This window comes from Meles meles, chromosome 6 (genome assembly GCF_922984935.1).
Source record: "Meles meles chromosome 6, mMelMel3.1 paternal haplotype, whole genome shotgun sequence".
Classification (NCBI taxonomy): domain Eukaryota; kingdom Metazoa; phylum Chordata; class Mammalia; order Carnivora; family Mustelidae; genus Meles; species Meles meles.
The window spans coordinates 17666116-17693985 of NC_060071.1; the positions used below are offsets into that span (position 1 = coordinate 17666116).

A 27870-nucleotide genomic window follows, 5' to 3' on the forward strand; every position below is an offset into this window, starting at 1 on the left:
CCGTCCGGCCGCAGTGGCCGCGCTGGACCGCGCTCTGATTGGTTGGAGGCGGTGGCCCGCGCCCACTCCCTCCCGCCCCATCCGCTAAGTGCAGCGGCGCGCAGGCTCCTGCCCCAGTCTGCGGGCCTCCCGGGCAGCGGCGGGGCCCGAGCGGCTCAGAAGAGGGGTCAAGACCAGGGCAGGAGGGAACCGGCCGGCCGCCAGAGCCCCGTACGCCCAGCAAGATGCTGTCCTGGCGGCTGCACACGGGCCCCGAGAAGGCCGAGCTGCAGGAGCTCAACGCCCGGCTCTACGACTACGTGTGCCGGGTGCGGGAGCTGGAGCGCGAAAACTTGCTCCTGGAGGAGGAGCTGCGCGGCCGGCGTGGGCAGGAGGGCCTGTGGGCCGAGGGGCAGGCCCGCTTCGCCGAGGAGGCGCGCGGCTTGCGGCAGCAGCTGGACGAGCTGAGCTGGGCCACGGCGCTGGCCGAGGGCGAGCGCGATGCGCTGCGGCGCGAGCTGTGGGAGCTGCAGCGGCTGGGCGAGGAGGAGCGCGCCGCCCGCGGCCGCCTGGACGCGGAGCTGGGCGCCCAGCGGCGCGAGCTGCAGGAGGCGCTGGGCGCGCGCGCCGCCCTCGAGGCTCTGTTGGGCCGGCTGCAGGCCGAGCGCCGCGGCCTGGAAGCGGCCCACGATCAGGACGTGCGGGACCTACGCGCGCGCGCCGCCCGCCTGACCATGAGCTACCGGGTCCGCGCCGCCGGCCCCGCCGCGCCCCCGCAGCGCCTGCGGGAGGTGCACGACAGCTACGCGCTGCTGGTGGCCGAGTCGTGGCGGGACACCGTGCAGATGTACGAGGACGAGGTGCGCGAGCTGGAGGAAGCGCTGCGGCGCGGCCAGGAGAGCCGGCGCGAGGCCGAGGAGGAGACGCGGCTGTGCGCGCAGGAGGCGGAGGCGCTGCGACGCGAGGCGCTGGAGTTGGGGCAGCTTCGCGCGCTGCTGGAGGAAGAGCTGAGGCGGGTGCAGGAGGAGTACGAGCTGCAGGCGGAGGAACGGCAGGTCCGTGCGCTGGGGGAGGCCCCACCCCGGGCCCCTACCTGTGGTCAGGGTGGTGGGGGACGGCGGGGCTGCCTGCACCCGTTGCGTGCGCCCCGGGCGTGGCGCAGCCGGCGGGTGGGGGGCCGGGCCAGAGGGGGTTCGACCCGCCCTGGCAGCTGGGCGCTGAAGTGGGGTCCCCCGCTCTGCGTCGGAAGAGGAGCGCGGTTTGCGGGTCAGCTAGTGCCGGGTGGCGGGTCCCGGTGGAGAATCCCGTCCCTGTCATCTTGTTAGGTTGTCAGTTTCTTTCGATCTTGCCTTGAGCGGGTGCAAACTGACAAAAGACCCAGGACCCAGCCAGCTCTAGGCTCCCTTTCTACTTCCCCTGCTTCGTAGACCTAATTCACATAAAAGTCCAGCAAGAAGCCCCCTGACTTCCAGAAGACTTCAGAAGCGACAGCTCGTTCCTTCGGGGTTGTCTCAGCAATGTCAAGTCCCGACCAGCAGCTGTTCAAAATGACAGCCCCTTGGCGGTAGGGCACCCCTGGGGAAAACTTAAATCATTGCCTAAAGTGGTTTTTATTTTGCCAGAATGATTTCCCAGTAGGAGGCGGCCGGTTTGGCTCTCTGGGCCCCTGCCTTGTGCGTTCTTGGGAGGGGCTGCCGCCTTCATGCAGGCAAGAGGTCCTTCGGGGATGTTTTTCTCGAAGTCTCCCCAGCAGACATCAGATCTCTGGGTAGTGGAAAAGTTGTGGAAAGGGGCTGCTCCCTGTGGCAGGATGTGATAGAAACAGTTACTATTTCAGAGAAGCAAAGCCCCAACAGACACTGACAGGGTGACACCTGTGGCCGGTTATCGTCCCAGTGCGGTACTAGGATGGGCCCTGGTCCTGCCTCCTGGAGGCCAGAATTGAAAATATCCCCAAATCATACCATCAGTAGTTCTCAGGACAACAGTTTAAAACAACACCCACAAAAATTCAGAAATATTTTAAGGGGATAATTTGTAGCTTGGGGTTAAAGATTTGTGGTAGAGGGATTGTGTGTGTGTGTGTGTGTGTGTGTGTGTGTGTGTGTGTGTGTTTAAATGCAGGAGTAATGGGAACACAGGATGTGGTGATGTGATAGGTGTCCACAAATAATCAGCAAATATCTATCGACTGCTCCTAGGTCTTGAGCACTGCCTTGGGGTTTCAGTATTCAAAAAGCTGGAGTCTAGATGGGAAATCCTATAAAGCAGTGCAATACGAAATTGTTTGGAATGTAATCTTGTGGAATGTGGGTTTTGCTGGGCCTCTGCCTCATAGTTTTCAAAAGCATTCTCCTCACCATTCCATTACAGTTGGGAGCTCCTTGGCTCATTTCTGCTTGGGATATGCAGTCTGAATGGGGGAGGGGGTCCACCAGGGAAGTACCTTCTCTGGGGTCGCAGAGGGCGCACTAGACTCAACAGTCTGTCTGATTCCTCTCTCATTGGAATTCGCGTCTTTGCCCTAAAAGTAGGGAGCAAGGAATGTCGACTGGCACTTGCTTGTTTGTTTTGTTTTTTTCCCACTTCCAATCTGTATGTTTCATCCCACTGAATATGCCCTTATCCATAGCTCAAATCTTTCCCCACTTAGCTTTAAAGTCAGCAAATTTCAAATTGCTTCCCAAAGTTTCAACACCAAACCATTAGCATTTTTTTTCCCAAAGATTTGATTTACTTATCTGACCTAGAGAGAGAGAGAGGGAACACAAGCAGGGGGAGTGGGAGAGGGAGAAGCAGGCTTCTCGCTGAGCAGGGAGCCCTGTGCGGGGCTCAGTCCCAGGACCCCAGGTTCATGACCTGAGCTGAAGAGCAGATGTTAATGACTGAGCCACCTAGGCGTCCCCCATCAGTATTTTTTTTTTAAGGGTAAAAATACTAGGGATTTTTAAAAGAGCATCTGTGATTTAACCCCAAGCCCTCAATTTTTTCACATCCTATAGAAGATCGCTCTGGGGAGACTGAAAATATCATAAAACCAGGTTTAACTAACATACTGTAGTGAATGTTTCATTACTAAGAGTTTTTATCAAGTGCTTCTGACATGCCAGATACCCCAGGAACCAGGCCCTTGATACCTACCTATTCACTCTTAGTCCTCAGCCCGATCTTATGGGGTGGATTCTAATAGGAGCCCCATTTCACAGATGATGAAACTGAGGCACATATGTTCTCTTCAGGAGCCAGTGTCTGAGCCACTAACCGCGGATCCAACATTTCCTCTCTCCTCTGTTCCATCAAAGAGAAACGTTAAGCCAGCATTCTGCCTTCATAGAATAATGGTAATTGTTCTTCCTAAGGGCTGGCCCATCCGTCCGAAACCTTGAAACACTTTCTGATCCTTCGAGCCGGCTGTCAGAAGTTTTCATGGCAGATGTGTTTCATTTACTTTTTGCCTACTCTGTGGTTTAGTGGGAGCCGTCCCCTCCCCCACTCAGTGCCCACTGTCTCCCTGCCTCGGGGCCCCTCCTGTGGCCCAAGAGAACCAGACGCTGGCTGGAGCTCTCTTTATGGGAAAAGCGGTTCTTCCCCGAAGGCCTGTTTATTGGGCCCCGCACCCCAGATCTGCCAGAGAGAAATTTGCTGAACTGACATCCAACTCCCCAGCATTTTGTATACGGTTGAAATCACCTAAAGCCTGAGTAATTCACCCTGTCTCCCAGTTTTCTGGCAGAAGCTTTGGACAAAAACTCAAGACATTTTTGTTTGACACCCCGCCCCCCCTTACCCCTATAAACGCTGAGATTTTTGCTTATGAGACTGGGCTCTTAGCCTTTCGAGGCTGACTAGAAAAGGCTTCCAAGTCCCCAAAATATGACCGAATGAGAAATTTCTTTTGACTGGAAGGGGGAGGGGTTAGCCGCCCCGCCTGGGCCTGAATTCTGCCTCTGCTCTCGTTTGAGTCTCTGTTCCCCCATTTGTGGAACAGCGGTAATAAAAACGGCTCGCAGCGTGCCCATGTTGGGTTCATTCATTCATCCAACCACACGTCGTGGGCCGAGCCTGGTTCTTGAGTGCCGGGGGTATAGCCTGAACAAAACAAAAAGGAGAAGAAAGTCCCTCGCCTTTGAAGGTCTTGAGGTGGAAACAGCTGCAGGGTGTCCTGGAGGCGGGTGTGGCCGGGCGGGGTGGGCCAGGGGAGAGTGGCCTCTACAAGGACTTGGGCTTTGGCTTTGAGCTGCATGAGTGACACGGAGGAGAGGTGAATGGTGACTGGCTGTATCCGAATGTCCTTGCTCTGGGGCTTGTGAGGGGACTAAGAGTTGGGAGCAGGGAGAACTCTTTAGGGGACCTCTGTACTAATCAAGGCAGGAGGTGCTGGAGGTTTGGACCAGGGGCAGCCACGAGGAACTGAGAGGAAGCTGTCCTCTGAGGTCGAAGCCCAGCAAGGCCTGCGGGTGGGTTGGAGGCAGTGGAAGAGAGGGGGGACGGGAGCGGGAGATATGGCCCATTTGGGTGGGAGATCAGAGTTCACTCTGAGATGCCCTTAGATGCCCACCTCGTACTGAGAGATACCATCCTGAGTCTGGAGTTGAGCGTATTATCTGGACTAGAGCTTAAAAAAAAAAAAAAAAGTAGCCTTCTATTAACGCTCGTTATTCCAAATGCATTTATTTTTGATGTGTCAGGGAGGTTGTCCCAGTATCTAAATTCCCTCGAGCTCCACCAGTCAGGATTCTGAGTGACCGTGACATTCGCAGGCTCTTCCCGTTTTGTCCATGGGACTCGCTCAGCTGAGAGCAGCTCCCGCTGGGGGAGGACAAGGAGTTTGCTTTGGACCCGCCCAGCAGCACGCTGTCCCTGGTACGGACCTCCGTTGCATCATCACCCGTGATGCCATCCGGAAGTTCCCGAAATAGCAACTCAAAAAGGTGACCTCTCTCCCCAGCTTTTATACCGTTAGGTGGGGGACTGCTCTTGCTGGGTTAGAATCAGCCCTGCTGGGTGTCCTGCTCCAGCGCCTCTGGTTCGAAAACTTTTGGCAAAGTCGACGCCAAGCCGAAGCTTGCTTCAACCAGCAGGATCGGTTACAGTCGCTATGGAGACTGGAGCCAAAAGGTCTTATTTACGTTCCCGCTTCCAAAAGCCAAGTCATTTTCCTTTGACAATTTTGGGAGAGTTGAATCACATGGAAATGTGGTTGGAACTATACTTATTTTAAGTTCAACACAGTTTGGGTTTTTTCGCCCCCCTCCTATTTTGTGGGGTGCAGGTCTATTCTGTGCCCTCTGGGAAGAGAGAGAATCTTTGTGCCTACCTGTGGTTTTGCATGGTGGGGAGATGACCTCCTCAGGATGTTCATGGATAGAGAACCGTGTGCTTGTGATAACTTTTTTTTTCTAAACAGTTTAACAATAATTGAAGTTCTCTTTAAAGAAAAAGATGAGTACAGATTTCCGAATTTTGATATTCAGGTTTCATCTCCTGCAGTGAAAAGGTGTAATGTCGGGATGTTTACAGCGTGTCTTACGCTCTAATCTTAGACCTGGGATTATACTTCCTCTAAAATGGGGGGACATAGGGTTTTAACACCAAGACTTGCCAGAAGAATGTTTAAATACCATGGCTACATTTTGGCAACCCTGTCACTTAAGTCAAGACTGGAACGGTCTGCTTTAAGCAAGCCTCACTATCTACTTATAATGCCAGTTTTGGAGAATATTAACGTAGATCTACTCTGGGATACTAGTTAGAGGTTCTTAAATTGACTCCTCAGCTTTCAAACTTAAATGGTTTCAGTTTTTGTTTTTAGCTTGCTTTATGTACACAAAGAGAACCTAGCAACAATCATTTAGCTGATACAGAACTCTTAGGGAGGTAGGATTATTTACATGCCGATCATGCATTGTTTTTTTTTGTTTTTTTTTTTTTTAAAGATTTTATTTATTTGACAGATAGAGATCATAAGTAGGGAGAGAGGCAGGCAGAGAGAGAGAGAGGAGGAAGCAGGCTCCCTGCCAAGCAGAGAGCCGGACACGGGGCTCGATCCTAGGACCCTGGGATCATGACCCGAGCGAAAGGCAGAGGCTTTAACCCACTGAGCCACCCAGGCGCCCCCATGCATTGTTTAAAGTGGTGGATCCCGCATGAGATTTTAATTTGCCGGTTTTTGCTGATCTTACATATTTACTGAGGACCTTCAGCGTATTGCCTGGTGCCTTTGCTGGAGGGATTACAAGGGGAATGGAAACAGATCCCGTCTCCCGACTGTCTTCTTTGAATTCCCCAAAGATCAATGTCTAAAAATGTAGCCAGTTTAGTTAACTGTCTTCAGAAATAAGGCTGTTTTCCATTACAAACCAGAAGTTAAAGAATATGGACTCATTTCAGTGTTTAAATATTTGCTCAGATAATTATTCCCCAGAGCAACTCCGAAGTGTTGACGCGAAACCGTAAAATGGTACAGACGAAGCCGCAGTGGTTACAAGCTCAAAGACAGTGTCAATTTAAAATAGCATGTTTTTAAGGAGGCAACAGGCATTATCGTGATCATTTCAAGTGCAGTTCACTTGTGTCCAGGGTGACTTCTAGGGGATGGGCGCTTTTCTAGAGATGGTGGATGCAAGAGATAGCCGGCCACGCCCATCAATGTCTCTCAGCTGGCGGGAGGGACAGATGGGCAGACGTAATTAGCCAGGTGTGAATGGACGTGACCTAAGGGCTGTGAGCAAGATAGGAGCATGTGGGAGGGAGTGCTCATTAATGATGTCTTCTGAGCACAGTCAAGAAAGAGTCACATCCTGGTCCACCTTGATATCTATGTCCTGAGGATCTTCTGTCTCACCAGGGCAGCTTTTCTAGGTGAAACAAAGAGCTCGGTGAGAGAACCTGCTTAGTGTTGGAGGAAATTATGTGTCTGGGGGGAAATTGTGTTTCAGATTGGAGGGTCTTCCATTTCAGATACTGTGAAAGCCCTGTGTTGTGGTCTAGGCTCGCTTTGAAGAGGATCCCTGTAGACCGGTTGGCAGTGTTGACTTTCCTAAGCAGCCGGATAATGTTTGAAAGACAAAGATGCTTTCAGGAACCTCTAAGCATCCGTTCTCGCTAAAGAGGGGGAACAGAGCAGTCAGTCCGCTGTCAAAGTCGTCCCTACGCAATAATAATAAATAAAAAAAAATTTTCTTAAAAAAATTTTTTTTTAATTTTTTTATAAACATATAATGTATTATTAGTCCCAGGGGTACAGGTCTGTGAATCGCCAGGTTTACACACTTCACAGCACTCACCATAGCACACACCCTCCCCAATGTCCATAACCCCACCCCCCTCTCCTGGCCCCCTTCCCCCCAGCAACCCTCAGTTTGTTTTGTGACATTAAGAATCTCTTATGGTTTGTCTCCCTCCCAATCCCAACTTGTTTCATTTATTCTTTTCCTACCCCCAAGTCCCCCAAGTTGCATCTCCACTTCCTAATATCAGGGAGATCATGATCGTTGTCTTATTTCGCTAAGCATAATACCCTCTAGTTCCATCCATGTCGTCGCAAATGACAAGATTTCATTTCTTTAAAAAAACTTCTATGGGGAAGAAAGACTGTATTTAACATCACCCTTAGAATGACTGCGTCTTTCATAAGCCTAGAGACCTTTTTTTTCCTTTTTGCATCCTGAACCACTGGTACCTTCAGTATGACCAAGCAGAACTCCAGCCTTCCCATCTAAAAGCCCTTTGTTCTCTTTAGAGAGTGATAGCCTGCCTGGAGGATGAGAAGGCGGCGCTCACCTTGGCCATGGCTGACCGGCTGCGGGACTACCAGGAGCTCGTGCAGGTGAAGACTGGCCTCAGCCTGGAGGTGGCCACGTACCGGTAAGGATGCTGCTTGGGTGAAATCCCCCGTAGCCTCTGGAGTCCTTGGGGCCTTGTGATGATCAGACAGCAGACCCCTGGCATGGCCAGGCGAGGAGTACAGGGCCAAAATGAGAGGAGGAGGACCGCTGAGCAGATGCCCCCCACTTAGGCCGCTGAGCAGATGCCCCCCCACCCTCCCTGTGATGGGGCTCACAGAACTCGTGCCCTTGCCTGGGGTTTGTGTGTCCTGGGCACAAGGCAAGAGGTTCACACCTGTCAACTCCTTGGATCCTAGGAATTAGGTACAGCGTTTATAGGGGGACCAACCTCACTCAGAGAAGTGAGGGAGCTAGAAAGTGGAGGGCCAGGACTCAGACCCCACAAGTCCACTTCCAAGTGCCCATCACACTGCGGCTTCAAATCCCAGGACTCTGACTTGACTCCCATGGGTTTGACCTCGAGGCACTGACTTTCTCCCCGAAGATGAGCCTGGTCCTCCAGGCAACCGGCTTTATTAAGATGATGACTTGAATTGGGGGCGAGCAGCCCAGAAGAAACAGTCTCAAAGCCCTCAAAGGGACGGATGGGGGGCTGGGCAGAGAACACAGTCCGGAAAGCGATGCTTCTCCTTGGCTCTCCCCTTCCTGCCCCTGGGGGTAAGCGGTCTTTGATTGGGGTGGTGCCCTGTGTTTCCTGCAGATTTCATGCTCAGTGAGGACTGGTGAGGGGGGCAGATCTCAGCCCTCCTGGGGTAGAAGGGCTTTTGAGATACCCAGGTTTCCCACTTGGAAGGACAGTACCAGCCACTAACATTCTCGAGCCTTTACTGCCTGTGGGACACAGCACAAGCGCTTTGCGCCTGCTCACTGCCCGCGATACTGTCTCTGGGGGGTGGAAACCACTCACCCCTCTCACAGGTGAGGGCGGGCGGCCTGGAGGCCAGGGACCCAGACTGGTGAGAGGTCTGTGCCTTACCCACCAAGTCGTGTGAAGTGGACACAATGCCCCCTTCATTCCCAAGGGACATCAGAGCATGAATCAGCCATGGGTGGGCCTGAACTCTGGAAACCCCGCCTCTCCGCAAGTGAGAAGAAGATGCGGTGGTAAATGCATCACTGCTAACAGATGGGGGGCTGTTAAAACCTGGAGAGGCTAAGAAGGGGTTAAGGTCCACTCCCTTGAAGGGAGGCAGAGTCTGGACAGAGCCCAGGCGCATTTCAGCACTCCCTGTGGGCTGCCTGATCATGACTTTGCTCTCGGAACGGCCAAGCGGCCTGGGTTAAGAGAGCATGTCTGGCTGGGGTGTGCAGGTGGTCCGCCTTGCAGCCCTGGGCTAGCCTCACTGAGCATTGTCTGGAAGACTCGCCTCAGTCAACCTGTCATCAGGGCCCTTCTGACTGTCAGGGAAGGGGGAGCAGGCTATCGGGCAGTCCCTGGCCTCAGCCCGATGCAGCCCCTAAGGGGCAAGGCCTGCCTAGGACACAGCCGCTCTTGGAAGAGCCCCAGCTAAACAGAGAGGTAGGCAAGCCACTGGGGGCTCTGCCGGGTCCCTGCTCTGAGTGCCCGTGATGTGGCTGCATCCTGCGGAGGGGAGGGGGCTCAGGACATGGAGAGAGGGCAGAGGACGCCCCAGCCAGCCCATCCTTCTCACAGGCTCCTTGGAAATCTCACGGGATGGAAAATCACAAAATTAAATCAAGCTGGGTCAGGTGATCTGAATTACTAATAAGGAAAACTTCAAAACAGGCTTTATTTGGGGGGAAGGAAGCATTAATCAGGACTGACCCAAGCCATTCTCAGACTGCCTCAAGCCAACAAAGGCATTTATTCCCCGCTTAACGGAAAAAGTCCCCATTTGCAGGCACAGTAGGTCTGGGTGTGGTCAACAGTGACTGTCCCTGCCGCTTTCCCTGGTCTCTCCCTTCTCGGCTCTGCTCACACTGTGGCAGGTTGGGCCCCAACCAGCTCCTGGCTCTGTCCTTCTGGTCTTGCACCCCTGGTCAGAGGAAGGGGCTCTTTGCTCATCCATCTCAGCTGAACTCCTGGGCCCTGCAGTCTGGCTCCACTGGGCCATGTGCCGGTCCCTGTCCCTGGTCGGGGGAAAAAGTATTCTGGAACTTGGAAGGGCCCACTGTCCCATGAGCTACGTGGAGTGACCCTGGGGTGGGAGGTGCCCCAAGCTGGCACTGTCCTAGAGCAGATGTGGGGTTGTCCCAGCAGACCCACAGCTGTGCCCGTGTTAGGTGACAACAACGTCGCGTCTCTTTTCTGTGCAGAGGCAGCTGGATCTTCCTTGTCGTGATAGTTCCGTAGGTTGGATTTGGAGACTTTGCTATTGTGCTTTGTTCCTCTGGGATTCGAGCCCTTTCTTTCCTTGCTCGGTCCTGCCCCTCGTTCTCTGTCGTGAGCAGTTGGAGAGCCTGTGGTCGTCTTGCTGGAGCATCCAGGGCCTGACTTTTTGGTAGTTGTTCACACCCTAGCTTCTTTCAAGGGCATCGACAGGGAGCTTTTTTCAAGGGCATTGACGGGGAGCCTTTGTGCTCACGTGGGCAGCCTGATTGTCGGCCCACAGAGTTTATGGCCTCTGTCTGTTCCTGGCATCGCTCTAACCCAGTTAGGGATTGACTTGGCTTCCTCCTCGGAATTCAGAAGGCCACAGTACTTTCAGGGAAGCGGGTGATTGATTTCACTGTCTGTCTTTCTGACGTCCAAGTTCGCACAGGGAAAATGAGGAGCCCGGCCCTGCCTAGCCGCAGATCCCAAGCCCAGGGTTTAGAATGGCTGCCTGCCTCCCTGCCCTCCAGCGCCCAGGATTTAGTCTGGGAGATGCCCACAGACCGAAAAGACATATGGGCAGTGGAACATAACCCATTTCTTTGTACGAGCCGAGCGCCTAGCTTTTTGGTCACTGCCTTGTGTCCTGCAGAGAAGCCCTTGGCATCTCTTATGTGACTCTTCCCGTACTTTGCCCTGCTGCCCCAATTCTGAGAACAGGGATGAACATGCGTGTTTGTGCCAGTGCCCTTTTGTTCTTCGGACCCCTTCACAGGTGCCTGCTTGATCTTTATAAACCTTGTCTTTGAGGGAGTTGACCTTCCTTCCACACCTCCCCCAGGGAGGGCAGCAGGGACCGTCAGCTTCTTGAGGATCATAGCCCGGGGCCCTGTGCAGTGTGACTCCTCACCAGCCCTGTCCGGAGGGGCCAAGGGTGACTGACGGTGTGGCCGGCACAGCTTCCCGCTCCTGAGCGAGATCGGGTGGATTTGCCCCAGGTTCTCCCTGCAGTGGCCGATCACCCGCGGCCGCGGAGTTGATGTCGGTGTGTTGACTTAGCATCTCGCGTGTAAGCGATGGGGCTGAGGAGCCCGCGAGCTGGAAGCCCAGCCCAGTACAGCTGGGACTTGTCACCTCTGCTGGGGCCGGCTCTCAAGTGTCACACGCATTCCCGAACCCAGATATGGGCTCTTTCCGGTTGGCCTTCCCAGTGAATAAGAAACACTGATAACAGAATACTGTCATTTATAACTAAAGGTAGACATAGAGTTTGTCAGTAAAGATGCAGTTCAGTAAAATAACAAGTTTCAAACAAGGCGAACCCCAGCGTCTAAGGCTGGAGGACGTCCTCAAACCTAGTGGGCCAGTCACTGACCCGGGAACACACTGGTGCCTTGTTCGGCAGGTGAGTGTGAGAAACGAGCCCTCTCCTCCCACACTACAGGGGACAACGGGCGGTAATCTGGGGCTGGCTGGTGGCTGAGACACCAGGGAGAGTGCAAGAGAAGGTGGGCCACCCCCAGGGGCCAGGGCTCGCCCTTGCCCGCTTGTCCCCAGTGAAGTTACGTGGGGCTGGAGGGGCTTGTGCACCACAGACATAGTCACGAGGCCTCCTGGGGCGTGTTTATTACACCGGCCGCTGCTGAGCACTGAGGGGAGTGTGGTTCCCAGCCTCATCGGCACCTGGGGGTCACCTGGAGAACCTGCTAAAGCATCGGCCCCCGGGCCCATTCCTGAATGTTCCGATCAGCTTGGCATGGGAAGGGCCCAGGCTTTGTCTAGTGCGGCCAGGGTAGGGAACCACGGCTGCGGGACCCCGCCGCTCCAGGGGCCCACGGACTGACAGCATTGGCATTGTTCAGCTTCCCACGCTGGTGGGAAATGCAGACTCTCAGGCCCATTCCGGACCCTCTGGTCAAAGCCAGCCCCCTGACAAGATCCCTGGTGACTCGGGGTGTCCGCCACTGTCACCAGAGCAGCCCAGGAGCATCCCGAAGGCACCGAGCCGGTTTCACAGTGAATGATGGGCAGGCCGGGCAGGGGGTGGTGGGTGAGGCCTGCAGTGCGGGCTTCCAGAAGATCACGTGGGGAGCGCTACCAGGCAGAGGGGCCCATCTGGGCGAGAACCCAAGGACTGAGCTGGTGTGGCATCTGTGGCCACTGCCAGGCGTTTGGGCTTCCCGGGCAGGCCTGGTTTGGGGAGCCTGGCCTAGAGGGCTGTGTTTGAGGGATGGGCAAGAGCCACAGCTGTGAGACCATGTTCTTTTTTTTTTTTTTTTTTAAGATTTATTTATTTATTTGACAGACAGAGATCACAAGTAGGCAGAGAGGCAGGCAGAGAGAGAGGAGGAAGCAGGCCTCCTGCTGAGCAGAGAGCCTGACGCGGGGCTCGATCCCAGGACCCTGGGATCATGACCTGAACCAAGGCAGAGGCTTTAACCCACTGAGCCACCCAGGCGCCCCGTGAGGCCATGTTCTGTGAGCGGAGCCTGTGCCCTCTGGCTGCTCCAGGGACGTTGGCAGGCAGGGCGCCATGCCAGCTCAGAGGGGCCCACAAACCTACAGAATAGAGTGGGGGTTGGCGTTGAGGATCAGGTACTGTGGACAAGGCCACATGGACCTAAGTCCCTCCCCCCTACACCGTTAGAAACAAATGCCTTGTAAGACCACGAGTGCCAGATTTCTGGGGGGGAGAAGGGAGTTGTGAGAATCCAGGAAGGCTTCAGGAGGGAGGTGAGGTTGATCGGGGTCCTGAAGGATGGTGGGGATTTGAACAGATGTGCAGGAGAAGGGGCTATGGGGAGTCAGGGGCGCATGAGGGGAGGGACCGGTCCACTCAGGCCTTACAGTTTACTGGGTCAGATAAAGACAGTTCAGAGGCGGGACCTGCCGAGGTTGGCAGGAGGCATTTTCAAAAGAGGTGAGATTTGAGTTGGCCTAGAAGGGGTGGGAAGATAAGCAGTGAGAAGTGGACGGGCAGGGAGGGACTCGGGAAGGAGCTCCAAGTGGGGGAGTCCGATCGGAAAACAAGGGGAGGAAGGAGAGTGCAAGGCAGGTGAGCCTGGGACAGGAGGCAGCTGAGGCGGACTTTCTGTGGCGGTGAGGGGGCGGCGGGGGGGGGCAGTGGGGAGGCTGCTGGCTGCTGGCATGCTGGAGGACTGGGTGCAGGGAAGCCTCAGGGGGTCCCTGCAGTCACTGGAGATTCAGGTGGGAGGAGCTGACAGGGTGGTCAGGCCAAGGGAGCCTCCGCGAAGGCTGACCAAGGGCCTGGAGCCTGGCAGGGAGGAGCACTGGGAGCGGACTGGGAGGCTCCTGGCTGGAACCCTGGGAGAAGGCTCCTCACATGCTCTGGCAGTCCGGACCACCAGAGGCCAGGCCTCTCCATGAAGCAGCTGCTCACCCAAGAATAAACCGAGTCCCAAACCCAGAAAACCGCAGGCTCTGAAAACCGTGTATGCAAGAGGCCCGTCCTGGCTTTCAGAATGGGGGACAGATATGCCTTCTCCCTCAAAATTTAAAAGAGCCTTTTTTTTTTTTTTAATGGTTTTGGGGCTCAAATACATAACAGGTTTTCTGAATATCACCTGAAAAAATGGAAAGCAGAGCCAGACCATTTTTCAAAAGAAAATACTGAAAGGAGTCTTGGCTGGCCAGATATGAAAACGGAATGCAAAGATTTGCTGCCTGGGCTCTTTCAGGCACAGTCCTTTTAAAAGGTTAGGTCAGGGGGCGCCTGGGGGGCTCAGTCGTTAAGCATCTGCCTTGGCTCGGGTCCTGATCCCAGGATCCTGGAATCCAGCCCCATGTAGGGCTCCCTGCTCTGCAGGAAGCCTGCTTTTCCCTCTCCCTCTCCCCCTGCTTGTGTTTCCTCTCTCAGTGTGTGTGTCTCTCTCTCTCTGGCAAATAAATAAATAAATAAAAATCTTTAAAAATAAATAAAAGGTTAGGTCGGACACGACAACGTCAAAACACGGTCTTTGTGTGTCTGTACAGCGGGGACGTAGGAGCTTCCTGTTTCCTCTTAATGCTGGCAGGGAGAAGAAACAGTGTTTCAGCTGGACCTCTGGACCTCTCATAAAGCAGTAGAGATGAGGCTTACCGCTGGCAACTTCCCTGTCGTAATGATATTTCCGGCCCCTGTGTTATTGTGTAATAATAATGGATGAATAATGAAATAATGACTAATGAGAAGGGGCTCACCTACCCCCTTTCATGCACCTGTTCAAAGGAAAACAGTTCTTTGGAGTTTCTCCAGCGGTTGGAGAAATCTATTTTGTTTTGTTAAATTAAGTCCTGCTCTCTAGAAAACTTAGAACCGTGTGTTAACACGGAGACTTAGCTGGTTATTAGGCAAAATGCTTGAAATTAATAAAATCTCGTAGTTTCAAGGAGAGGCGGCTGAGAGGAGTAACCCGTACACGTGGTTGTTAGCCCTCCCCACATCATTGCAGAAACCAGTTGCTCTCTGTCCACCAGGATTTTAGGTTTTCCAGCATTTCTTCTCCTCTTGGACTCCTTCAGTCAATGGAAAGTCTGCTTTCTTCTCAGGTCGGTAGAAGGTGATGATCACGATGACTGTGACCATTGAGCCCCTATTCTGTGACAGCCTTTGTTGCGAGAACTTTCCAGAAGAGCCACCACCTCACACCTGAGAATGCTGCCTATTTCAGCAGTGGGGAAACTGAGGCACAGAAGGCTTGAGTGGTTTGCCCAAGGTCGCAGTACTAGGAAGCGGCAGGCGCGGGATTTGAAACCAGGCAAACTTCCTGACTCGGGAAGTTTCTCCATCAACCACTCCCAGTGCTGCTTTTCTCTGTTTTATTAGTAATCTTGGTCTGTCTATCATTTGATTTTTTTTTTTTTTTCAATCTCTAGAACCAATGGATGCGTTTGGAAATGTGGTTTAGAGCTGAGCACAGAGGGAAGGACCAGAAGCAGCATGGCCTCAGTATTATCTTCCATTATCTGCCTGTGGTGTGGGGCAGGACCTTTCTAATTTGGATGGCGATGCTTGTCCTCTCTCCCTGCTTCCCCCTTCTGCACCCAGCCCTGCTCCAGTCAAAGTGGCAGGGGATCCCCCACCCTCTCTGGAGCTGAGGAGACCATTCTGAGGCTTCTCCCAGCTTCCATCCCCTTTTCCTCCCCCCACTCCCCACTGTGTTTGGCCAGGAAGCACTTTGTGATCCATCCCATTTGGCTGCACTGACATCCCTTCTGGAAACATCCTTCAACTGTCCCTCTTCCCTCATTCTTTTGTCCACATTTATCGGGGACAGGGTGTGCCTTGTGCCCCCAGGGCAGAATAACAGCAGACATGCCCTGAAATTCCATTAGGATAATCTATCCTGGACAGAGAGCCCCAGCCTACCCTGGGCTCCGCTCTGATGACCAGTGGGGTCTATTAGGGCCTGGAGCCTGGCCAGAGGCCACATTATAGCTCACTTACGTGCTATGGAGCGGTCTTGGACACCTTAATGAGTCCGGGGACTTGGTTTTCCCACACGTGTTTGCTTATTACCCTGCTTCAGAGGCCGCCAAGCTGTGGGGCTGTATGAAACGTTCCCTAATAGCTCATGATTCAGGGGGTTGGCATTTCACAGTCACCACGGCTTGGAAGCCGTTTTCCTCTGGTGCTCTCAAAATAACCAGGGAATGCTCTACCCTTTTCTTAAAGTTGCACGAGTCTATTCCTTAAAAATGTGCCCTTTGGAGCTTTTGAGGAAATTTCTGGCATCTCCTGAGCGATTTTGTCTGTGCCTCTGTCCTCTTAGTCCTACGAGCTGTGCTGGGGGAGGGCAGGATGTCATGTGTGGCATGAGCGGCGTCTGCTAATTAAGGCGTGAATTAAACGACGGATGCCTCGATGGTGCCCGGAAGGCCCTGTGCCAGGTGCTGGGGTGGGGAAAGGTGACCCAGGCTCCTGCCCCCTAGGAGCCAGCCCTGCAGAGTAGGACCGGGTTCCTGCCCTGGAGGATCTTCATAGGCTCTGGAAGAGCCCCGGAGGGGCGTTTGGACAGAAGTCACCAAGAGATGTTGAATGTGCTTGTGTTAATATAGTCCAGGGGGTCTGGCCACAGGATTTGTTCTTTTGAAAGTCTGTACGCAATGCCGTCGTCCTGGGCCTGGCAGGGGCGCCCAGGCTGCCAGGGTCCCAGTAGACTCTCCAACCTGGGGAAGAAGCTGGGTGCCTTTAGCCAAGATGCTATCCCTGCCCTGCAGTCCTCTAACCCCAGAGCCGGACGCTTATCGTTGGCCCTGTGTGGGGGCTGCTAGATGGGCTTCCAGAGGTGGCCGAGGGGAGGGTCCGAGCCATGCTTGGTGCCCAGTCTTAGCCGGGCCTGGTGACCAGCACGTGACCACACACACCCCCGGGGTGGGAGAGACTGCAGCTGTTCCCAGCTAACCAGCGTGTCCTGCTCAGGGTCCTGGGGTCCGTTGAAACTGAATGGTGCTTTGGATTTCCCCTGAAAGAGGAGCAAAAGCAGTCCTCTTTGAGGGATGAGGGATGTTAGTCCCCACAGCCCCCTGCCCTGCCCTGTCACTGAGTTCTCCGCTGACCTGGTCTCCTCACAGGTACTTTGTGTCCTGGCCCCGGCGGCTGGCTGGAGGAGGCAGAAGCCCTGCGGTCCCCGAGCTTTCCGCCCAGCTCCCGCCCAGCAGGCCCAGGGAAGACCTCAAGTGGAACTTGGCCTTCCCACCAAGCCCCGCCCCCTGCACTGTGGCCGGCCGCCTCTCCGGCCCTCAGCCTGGGGCGCAGACCCTTGGAGTCCGACTGCTACCCTCACCCTTTCCCCTTATTATACACAGACCGTAGAATTTTCTCGGCAATGGAGGCTATTTGTGTTCCTGGAACCTAAAACGCTGGGTCAGGAGGGTGTGGGATTAATGGGTCGGTGTCCGGTTTCCTGACTTTGGCGCCAACTGGAAGGGCTGGGGCTACGGCCCGGCCCCTCGTCTTCCAGAACGTGCACCCGTGTGCACCTCAGCCCCTGCTTCTGCGGCGGGCCCACCAATGGACCCCTCGAGTGAAGTCAACTCATCATCGTCTTGGCTTTTCCCCGTGGGGGCCTCCCTGGCTGCCCTCCACCTGCCTGTGGCGTCCTCGCCTTTGCGGGGATCCCCGCGTCTGAATCAGCGGGAATGGAGCTTGGCACCCGTTTGCCCGAACCGCCGAGTCCCCGCTCGGATCTGGCGGCCCTGCCCTGTCTCGGTGCCCAGCTCTCCGTGGTTACCGCATTTCCGAGTGGGCCCTGCTCCTGGCTGCCCTTTGCCATACGCGGTGTACACCTTGGAACCGAAGGTAGTGACGGCTTCCCACGTTGCTCTAGCGACCGAACAACTGTTGTGCCCGCAGCAGCCGGTGTCCTAAGGTTCTCTCCGTGTGACGGGCCTCCGGTGCTGACCGGTGCTGACCTGTCCCAGCCCACTGGCCCCTGCGCTCTGTCCTCGGGGCTCCCGGTTGTGCACAGGAATGACAGCTTCAGGGGGTTTCAGACTTCTAGATGTGGCCGAAGGGGTCACCCAGTCAAGTGCTCTTTGCTGTTTTGTTAAAGGAGATAATGGGATGCTTCTGTGGATGCCCCGAGGCCCCTTGCGGGGGTGGGGGGGGTGGGGGGGGGTGGTGTGTGGGGGCGTCTACCGCTCTGCCTTTTCCTTGTCTGCCTGACTGCTTTCCATCTCTCCCCTTCCCCTGAGAATGTCCTCAGAGAACCAGCATGAAAACCACACATGCCCTCCTGCTGCCTTATTTACAAACAGATGGCAGTCCTTGCTCTGCTCCTAGTCAGCCCCCCAGCTGGGACTCCAGGAGGACCCCAGTGGGGGTTGTAATTAACCTGGGGCCCTCTGGCCCGGGGTGACCTGCCATGTGTGGGCACCTCCCTGCTTCCCAGATGAGCCAGACAGACCCCTGGCCTCCCCTCCTGGGTCCTCACGGGTCTATCTCCTCCTTCCCCTCGTCCTGGGTTTAGAAGGGTTTTCTAGAAGGGCTTGCCTCTCCAAAACTTCCGTAGCCCTCACCACGCGTTCTGTTCATCGCTCTGTCCAGCCAGGCCCGCCGAGTGGGGTTCGCGTCCCTGTGATGCCGTATCTTCAGACACGAGTCCTAAAACACATGACACTGTGGCACTGTGGTCACCAACCAAGTACTACATACTGTGACTTACAGCAGCACGTCTCACTCTTCTGTTTCCTGATGAGTTGTGTGTGTTTTTTAATTATTTTTACAGAGCCTTACTGGAAGGCGAGAGCAATCCAGAGATAATCTTGACTGAGCGCCTTGAAAACATGCCACAAGGTAAAAATAGAAGAAAAGCCAATTATTTCATTTTAGGATGTTTTCCGTCTGAACAGTTTCATTCTGTTAAATGGTTAAATCGGAAAGCATCATTTGCCTGGAAGAACTGGGGTTATATAGGATTTTTTTTTTCAGGTGAGCTTTATTCATCCCTCTCTCAAGTACCAAATAGATTTTATTTAACGTGTCGTGGTTTAAGTAAGAATGTAAACGGGAATGTGTGGGGAAATGCTAAGGATACTCATTGATTCCTCTGGCCAGAGGGGGAGGGAGGGAAAGGGGCTGATGGAGAAGAGGGGAGGGTGAAGGGAAGGGGAGATGCTGGGCAGGTGCTTGTGTATCCCACCCTTTGGAGGGACTGCCTTTTGCCCTTTACACAACGCAGACTCAAAGCTTTAACACAAGTATAGGGAGGTATTACTCCATGAAGCATGGAGTCAACATTCTGGAACTTGCTCCCCCATGAGCTGCAGAGGTGGGAATGGTTACACCATTTGTATTGCCCTGGGTTGGCCTGGGTAGGTCAGGTTGGCGTATGCGGCAAGTGTCCCCGGGAGCCCTGAGGTCCGTCTTGATGGAGGCCAGAGGCTGCAGAATCAAGCTCATATTCCCAGTAGCCTCAGAACCCACAGAACAGGGTAGCATCCATTAGAAGGATCCTAAGAACCTGTAGAATGACTTTAGGAAAAAGAAAAGAAAAAGCTTTTAAAACCCTATGGAATTTAAAGGGCTTTCTGGCTGAGGAAGGACAGATTGAATTACGTACAGTATGCTCAGTCTCCGGCTTACTCAGCAGGGTTTCAGTCTCCCTGACTGTTACCATACTCAAAATCGTGGCACTTTGGGAATGCACATCTTTGGTACTTGTATCCGGAGAACATTTGGTTAACAGCCAATCTGGATAGACGGCAGATTTTAAAAAAACAAACAAACAAACAAACAAAAAACACTGTCCATCTTTATTTTTCAAAAATTGCGTCCCTCTTAGGCACTTCACAGCTTTGAAAAATCACTGGGTTGAGAACCACGGTTTTGGTTCCAGGTATCTGTGACTGGTTCGGATTTGGTCATAGACAGCATCTGACAAGTTTGCCTTCTGATTTTGCGAGTAAGGTTGACAAAAGCCAAAGATACCGTTCACCCGATTTCAAGATTTACTTAGCTACATTTTGTACTTGAGGGTACATAAGTCTTCACTTAGAAGGGAGAGAGGAGAAAAGGGGTAGGACCAGACCAGGAGGGGAACCAATGGTTTAGGGCCAGGGCTTAATGGATCTCTGCTGAGCTGTGGTCACCGGTCTAGGAAGAGCTCAGCAGGAGGGCTCCTGGGAGCCTCTGTTTCATTGTTTTGATTGTTTTGTCAAGCTTTTTAAAGGATACAGAGACATTATTTGTAAACTAAACTTAGTCTGGCAGTTACAGATTATGCCAAAAGCACAGAGCATTCGAAGAAAGAGGATGGGCGATGAAATCTTTCATGAAGCTTTGAGCTTCCAGATCATTCTCTGTTCTGTATGATATACATACCCGTTAACTATTCACTGAATACATGTACAGATGTGTTCCTACATAGTGAATTTATCAGTGCTTATGGAGACGCTTATTCTTCTCCTGTAATATGGTCTAGAATAATCCTGGCCACTTGCCCACGAGGTGATAAAACCTGAAACCAGTCTGTCATCTTCCATATTTCTCCGTGGACCTTTATTAAAAACCAGATGTTTCCTGTACTTTCCCAGGAGTTCATCTTCTGGAGCGTCTCTGTTTAGGATTAGTATGTTGATTTGAAAAGAGGAATCTTCATAGAAAATGGCCTTACTTGACCTCTCTCCTGTGTCCTGGGATCTGTCCTCAAGGGGCCCCTGGCCTTGGCTGCCATGACAGGGACACCAAGCTGGGGGAGTAGGCTCTCCTACTCCTGGCAGGCACCAGGGGGCGCTCTCTGGGCATCTTCTAACGACCAGCTGCCACTCCCAAGAGCAGGTCCCCTAGCGGTGGAGTTTGGACACGCCCAGGGTAGCACCCTCTGTGGGTGACCCCAAGCCAGGCAGGGAGCCCTGTGGTCGGCCTCCCACACCCAGGATTCTGACATTAAAACAGACCATAGTGCTGGTGCCTGGTCGGCTTCTGGCTCTTTCTCCTTATCAGATGAGAAGTTTGTAAAAGTAGAAGGGTAAAAGTAGAAGGCAGGGAGCCTTCGAAAAAGTTAAATTCTGCAGGACTTGTTGGCCCAACGTGGAAACCAACGGCAAGTAAGAGCCCATGGGATGGCGGAGGGACAATGCTGGCTGGTGCTTAATAATCCTGCACTAAAGCTCTAATCCGCTGAAATGTGTCAAAGAAACTTAGGTCAACAAAGTCGAAATGAATGTTTCCAAATTACCATGACATTGTGACATCTCAGTCCCAGAAACAGGCGCCCCGGGCCTCTCTGCTGCGTGTACCGTGCTCTACGATCACACCTTTGATACGTTTGTGAAGATCCATGACGTTTTCAGACCAGTAACCGGAGAAAGGTGTTGGTTCGAAGCACGTGTCGTGCTGTGTTTTATTGTAATGGGATTTTTAAAACCACCAGAAGAAATGATTTGGGGATTGACAGTCTCTCATTTAGAACACCCTCTCTGCCGTGGCAGTACGCTTTTATGATGACGCGATGGGATTTGACCTGTGGTGATGCTTTTGAGATGAAAGAAGGTAACGATCCCTGTCTTTTTCTGCAGAGCTCAGGAGCAAGTCCTATCGATACGCCAGCTTGGTGTTACAGAGGGAAAATGAGAAGAACCGGTTTGCAAGGCAGAAAGCACCGGCAGCCAACTTCAGCCACAGCCTGGCGCGGCGCCCTCACCTGCTGGCACAGCCCACCATTGGGAGTGCAGCCGGAAGAGGCCTCCTGGGCTCAGAATATTCTTCCCGTACCACCACCCGGCAGGAAACAACTTATGAAAAAACTTCCAGCTCGCATGAGAAAACCACCAAGAGTCCAACCAACTTCAGAACTTTCTCTTCAACACACAGTCTTTTAAGAAATACTGAGGCTCCGGTGAAAACATTCCCCGAGAGGCCGAGAACCGCAGGTCCGCAGGACGCCTCCGCTCGTGCGGCCCGAGAGTCTGCTGTGGCCCCCAAGTCCTACCGAGAACCCCAGGGTGACGTGTCAGCGGCAGGCTCTTCCCAAAGCACTTGGTCGAGTGAGAGGACCGTCGTTGAGACAAAGACAGAAGCTGACACCACGAAGGAGCAAGACGGAAACAGGCCAGGAACCGTCCAGAAAAAGCGGGAAGAGAAAATGTTCGATTCCAAAGAGAAGGCTTCAGAGGAGAGAAACCTAAGGTGGGAAGAGCTGACGAAGTTAGACAAAGAAGCAAGAATGAGAGAAAGCCAGCAGCTGAGGGAAAAGGGGAGAGCGAGGGAGTCGGCGCAGGAGAAAAGTGTGAGAGAGAGAGAGGTGCCCATCAGTCTAGAAGTCTCCCGGGAGAGCTCGCCACAGGTGGCCCCGAAAGCTTTCCAGATGCCCCCACGGGAGGACACTCGTGACGGTACTGGGAGAGGCGTGGAAACCCGGGAGGCCTGGGTCAGGCTGGGCCCCAGCGACACTGCCAGCTCGCTGAAGGGCGAGTCCACGACAGAAACCGTGGCAGAACACATCGTGTCCAGCATCCTGAAGCAATTCACCCAGTCTCCGGAGGCAGAGGTGTCTGCTGATGCTTTTCCAGACACAAAGGTCACTTACGTGGACAGGAAGGAGCTTCCCAGTGACGGGAAAACAAAGACCGAGATAGTCGTGGAGTCGAGACTGACGGAGGAGGTCGATGTGTCAGACGAAGCCGGCCTGGACTACCTTCTGAGCAAGGACATTCAGGAGGTGGACCTGAAGGGAAAGGTGGCCAAGCAGATGATAGGAGACATCATCAACCTGGGTCTGAAAGGAAGAGAGGGCAGGGCGAGGGTCGTCAACGTGGAGATCGTTGAGGAACCCATGAGCTACGTCAGTGGCGAGAAGGCGGAGGAGTTTTCCACCCCGTTCGAAGTGGAGGAGGTGGACGATGTGTCTCCGGGCTCTAAGGGGCTTGTTGAGGAGGAAGAAGGTTACGGAGGAGGAGACGTCACGTTCTCAGGAAACCAGCGTAAGAAGACCAGGTGGCCCCATGAGAGCGTAACCCACGTCGAAGAAGTCACAGAGGCAGGTGACTCGGAAGGGGGAGAGCAGAGTTACTTTGTGTCCACGCCCGATGAGCACCCCGGGGGGCAGGACAGGGACGAGGGCTCCGTGTATGGGCAAATCCACATTGAAGAAGAGTCCACCATCCGGTATTCTTGGCAAGATGAGATTGTGCCCGGGTCTCGGAGAAGAACCAAGAGGGAAGATGGGTCGGGAGAGACGGTTGTGAAACCACCTGACGTCTTGGAAGCTCCGCCGGAGGAGGACGTGGGTCCTACTCACTGGAAAGAACAGACTAGAAGTGGTGAATTCCATGCTGAGCCCACAGTCATCGAGAAGGAGATTAAGATACCGCACGAGATCCATATGTCCATCAAGGGGGCCTTCAAGGAGCCCCGACAGCAGCTGGTGGAAGTGATCGGGCAGCTGGAGGAGAACCTTCCAGAGCGTGTGAAGGAAGAGCTGTCGGCCCTCACCAGAGAGGGCCAGGGTGGGCCGGGGAACGTGTCTGTCGACGTCAAGAAAGTGCACACCTCTGGCGGGAGGGCCGTGACCTTGGTTGCTGAAGTCAACCTCTCAAAAACCGTGGACGCCGATCAGCTGGATCTGGAGGAGCTGAGCAAAGATGAAGCTGGGGAGATCGAGAAGGTTGTGGAGTCGGTGGTACAAGATAGTCTGGCCAGGCGGCACAGCCCGGGCCCTGGGAGCCCAGACAGGGAGAGCACGGCGGAGGCCCCGGGGGCCGGCCTCCGCTTCAGGCGCTGGGCCACGCAGGAGCTGTACCGCCCCCACGGTGAGGAGGACGACACCGGCCCGGCCTCCCCCAGCACGGAGCCGGCCACGTCCCAGGGGCCCGTGTCGGCCACCGTGGAAGTCACCAGCCCGAGGGCCTTCGCCCAGTCGCACGTGCTCGAGGATGTGAGCCGGTCTGTCAGGCGCGTTCAGGTAGGCCCCGCTGGCATCTGGAGGACTGAGCACGGCTCCCGCGAGGGAGCCACGGCACAGGTGGTGGAGGTAAGTGGAGAAGGTGACCCAAGTCAGGCAGCCGGCTCGGCCGGCACCACCTGCTCTGGGAGGCACCTCATCCTGGGTCCTGATCAAAGTCAAGTGTCCAAAGTCAAGTCTTCCTCCCAGGATCTTTCCCTGCCTTTCAGGAGTTGGGGGGTGTGCACAGGAGAGCCTGGCCCCATGGAGCTTTCCACGGACACAGACAGGCAGTGTGTTTGGCTCCAAACAGTCTCACGCTGAAAGGGAAGTTATTTTTCAGGCCCCATTTCTAAGGGTGGGGAAGGGCGGTGACTATCTTCAAACTGAGAGTCCGCGGGTCCCCAGACTTCTGTAAGGCCCCTTTGGGTCGGCCCTAGAGGGGGGTTCCATGAGCAAATCTAGGTCACAGCCCCCAGACAGAAGGGGGTTGGGTGTCACAGAAGCTTGGTCAGGGAAAGATGCATTGGGCAGGTCAAAATCAGGTCTCGGGGACATCCAGCCACTGAGCAGATCATCCCCCTGCCCGGAGCACTTAGCGAATGGGACAGCAGTGCCCACAGACAGGGCTCGGTAGACGAGAGCCAGGCTGCTCATAGGTACTCCGTGCATGGCGGGATCCTGATGATGGCGGGATCCTGATGACTGAAGAGAGTGCCTTCCCGAGGGCTGGTTCCCAGTTCCCTCAGGAGGCCAGTGTGGGAGACGCATTAGGAGCAGAAGAGGCCTTGGGCGTTAGCAGGTGCACTAGGCTGGGGCCCGCAGCATCCAGAACCTCCGAACGGTGGTCTTCCAAGGACCTGTGTCTGAAACCCTTGCACCTGCGGGCTCAGTGGGCTCCCCCGAGCGAGGCAAATTAGCAGACAGCCACAGAGTGCTAAGGCGGGTGGCACTGGGACCCAAAGACGCTCCGTTTCCCTTTCAGGTGGATGTGAGTAACATAGAGGTGACCCCCCGCTGGACACGAGAGACCACAGTCGTCTTCCCCGTGGGGACGGAAGCATCCGCGCATGGCACCCCTGACCCTGGTGCCTGGAGAGACGGGGGCAGCGGGAAGGCCTGGGTGGCTGGCGGGAGCTTTCAGGGCCCTGCTGGGGACGGACACCAAGTCCCCGCGGAAAAGGGCAAGGAGCAGGCTGAGTTTGACAAGACAGTGCAGCTACAGAGGATGGTAGACCAAAGGTCGGTGATTTCGGATGAAAAGAAAGTGGCCCTCCTCTATCTAGACAATCAGGAGGAGGACAGTGAGGGACACTGGTTTTGATAAAGATTTCATTTTCAACGGTGTTTGGTAACATGGCAACACACAGAGGCCTTTACTAATTAGAAGGAGGGAGGCTCATTCTTTATTAAGACGCCCCCTTTTTCTTTCACCAGAGTGCTCCAGGCGATGTCAATTTACATGATCATCTGTAAAGCTTTCAAATTAATTCACGCCTTTAAAGGCGTTGGAATTTTATTTTTGAGTTGGAACTTTGACAGAAATATTTTTTATCATTTTAGTCTTCAAAGTTCATTTTCCTGGAGTTTTCTCTCCACTCCTAGAGGCAATTTCTACCAGTTCTGCTCCTGGTCACAGAAATGCCTCATGTCTGTCTAAAATCATAATTAACTATCCATAGGTCAGATGCCTATACGGTAACAAAATCCAAGTCATATATTTATGAGTCAATCTTATTTGCATGTGCTCATATGAAGTAATAAGACTAGCATCGAAAAGGAAAAATGTATGCACTTTTCTAAGTCTTCTCGTAAAGAAATCCTAGGAAAGAAGCAGCTTGCTTCCATTAGGGACAAAAAAAGGCTCTAAATGATTTTTATCTTTAGGAAAAAGTTAAATTCACTTTAAGACATGAATGAATTGCTTTCTATGTGCAGAGCTTTATAAAAAGAAAAACATATATATAGTGTTTTATTTATGGAGAGGACAGCCTCAGCCTAATGTGATATTTCAAGTCCCTAATATACCTGCTATGTTTGCACAGGCCCCAGAACCCTACACTGGGCCCGCGGTGTGCAGGGCAAATGATCCTTGGAACTAGCTTCCGGTGCTTTCTTGCAGCATTAGGTGGTTAAGTAGCGCGTGGTCTAAATAGCCTTTTTTGTTCCGGAGCTTCTCTGCACCTTAGCCCTAAGCACCTAAACATTGAATTTCCCTGGTGGGAGGCAGATCCCAAAGACCATAAAGAGAACGTTGATGCTCGGACGAGAACTTGGCTTCCCAGATGGTCATGCAGTGACCCCGGGAGCACAGGGCGGACAGTGCCCCCCAAACAAGCCTTTGAGCCCACTGTGGAAGGGGCCGAGGTCTTTGTGAGCTCAGAGCCTTCGGGATGGAGAACCACTACTGACCTTGAGGAAGTTTTTGCGGTTTTAACAGAAATCGTTACCATTGGGGTTGTTCGCTCAGGGGAGAGAACACTAATGTTGAAGAGAAGAAGATGTTTGGGGGGAAGGGGCTGGGCCCCCCTCTGGCTGTCCAGCCCTGAAGCACCCAGGAGGGGCCCCCGGAGAAAGGCAAAGGCCCTATCCATCCCGGGTCACAGGGTGCCGACCTTCAAGTCCATACCGCGGAGTTGAAGCTACTAGAGGGAGGGTGCTTTTATTTTACATAAGGGCATTGCTTTTCAGGCTTCCATCTGCAAAGGTCTGGCCTCACGCAAAGATAGTATCTCTCACAGCATAGCATTGTTTTAATCTGAGCTTGTTCCTGGCATATAAAGTTGAAGCTGTATTTCCTCTAACACAGAAGCTAGAGAGCTGCGGGTAGTGAGCTGAGGAATAACGATTCGAAGTGACGGCAGCCTCAAGTGGGTTGTGGTGATGGGGGTGGGGGTTATGACACGAGGAGTTGGGGGGGCGTCGCACACCGCACACTGTGGCTCTCCGGCCCCCAAGACCTCCATCTCCTCAGCCCCCAGAAATGGCGACAGCCGATAGTCCAGGGAGAGTGTATTTTCTTAATAAGCTGGGGCGGGATGCAGCAAAGCTTTCAGGGTGATCTGGCCAACACCGAATCCGGGGGTAGACAAAGTTGACTTATCGGTTTCAGCTGTTGCTGTCGGCCAGGTGAGCTAGTAACCGTCACACACTGGTCCAGAGGCGACAGCTTTGCAGAGACTCCTTGTTTCTAGTACAGAGATGGGCTGATTTGGTTAGCGGTAGTGGGTGATGGTGTTTGTAGAAGTAGAAAGGTATAGAAATCACCTTGATTTATTGGTCAAGGTGACAGCCTACGGGTTTGATGGCCAGACAGACAGAGGATGGGGAGGGTCTATGCTGTGAGTCAGAGTGGGCTTAGTTTAATGGCCCTCCCCTGCCTTGTGATCTGGTAAATGAGTACTAACGTGGATATATGATTCCTATCACGATCCACCTCTATTTGGAAAATATCCGAGGCCTTCATTTATATCTCCGTGTTAGAACGCGCATCTGCCGGCAGTGCTCGCCGATGCGGACTCCCGAGCCGTCTTTGGCTGCTCAGTCTCGGAGCAGGGCAGGCGCTCCATGCTGTGCAGATCAGCCCCACAGCTCCAGGTCCTTTCAAACCAGTCACTCTGGAGGCAACAGAAATCAGCTCTGGGGGAGGGACAGAACCCGTATTTACCGTTGTGGACACAGAACAGTATTAACAGAATGCTTTTCACCCTCCCACTGGTGGTTGCGATATTGTGTGGTTTCGGATGTATATTTAGGATGGAATCATCGAAAAAGCTGATCTTTCTAAGCTCCTGTTTCCCTACAGAGGGAAATGTCACAAGAATGTATAAAAATAAAAATCAGAGGAAAAAAACAAACCCCACCTTGTTCCTGGAGAGAATGAATGTTTTCTAGTAGCTGTTTTTGTGGTTTCTATGTAAACTCTAATTAAAATGTATGTGTTTACATGCATGTTTTGTTTTTTTTTTTTTAAATAGTGGCACAGATTCACTGGGGAGACTCTGTATGAGAAGTTTCAGTCCTTTACCTGAATTAGAACTGGGCATTGTTCACACAGAACTAGAAAGCATGGCAGACAGAGCAAAACCCAGCTGGCTTGTATCCAAATACAGACGGGACGGTCAGTGGTAAGAATGTGGTCATCCCAGCCTGGAAGGCTAGTGCCATGGGGTGACCGTTGTTGCCTGGGATGGAGGTGTCTCCCGGGACGCAGGACATTCAGTGCTAAAACCAGGAGACCCCGAGGCACACCAGCATGGCTGGTTCACCCAAGTGCAGACTGGAGGGGTTAGTAAATCATGGCTGTTTCTTAGATGCTTGAAAAACTTGCAGCTGTTTGAGACACAGAAGAGTTTTTAGATAACCCTTACCTGTGTATAACTTTTTA

At 53.5% G+C, this 27870-nt stretch overlaps 1 protein-coding gene across 2 annotated transcripts; it reads left to right on the plus strand.

The window, feature by feature from the left end:
* The first annotated feature begins 108 nt into the window (after positions 1–108).
* Positions 109–27434, plus strand: SYNM (synemin). 2 transcript variants are annotated; one of them, XM_046009191.1, is made up of 5 exons: positions 109–1034; positions 7721–7845; positions 18330–18397; positions 21121–23573; positions 24469–27434. In XM_046009191.1, the coding sequence occupies exons 1-5, from the start codon at positions 225–227 to the stop codon at positions 24805–24807; spliced, it is 3795 nt and encodes a 1264-aa protein (XP_045865147.1). In that variant the 5' UTR covers positions 109–224; the 3' UTR covers positions 24808–27434. The 2 variants fall into 2 exon arrangements, with proteins under 2 accessions (XP_045865147.1, XP_045865148.1); XM_046009192.1 differs by having other exon boundaries at positions 21121–23504.
* Positions 27435–27870: the final 436 nt, after the last annotated feature.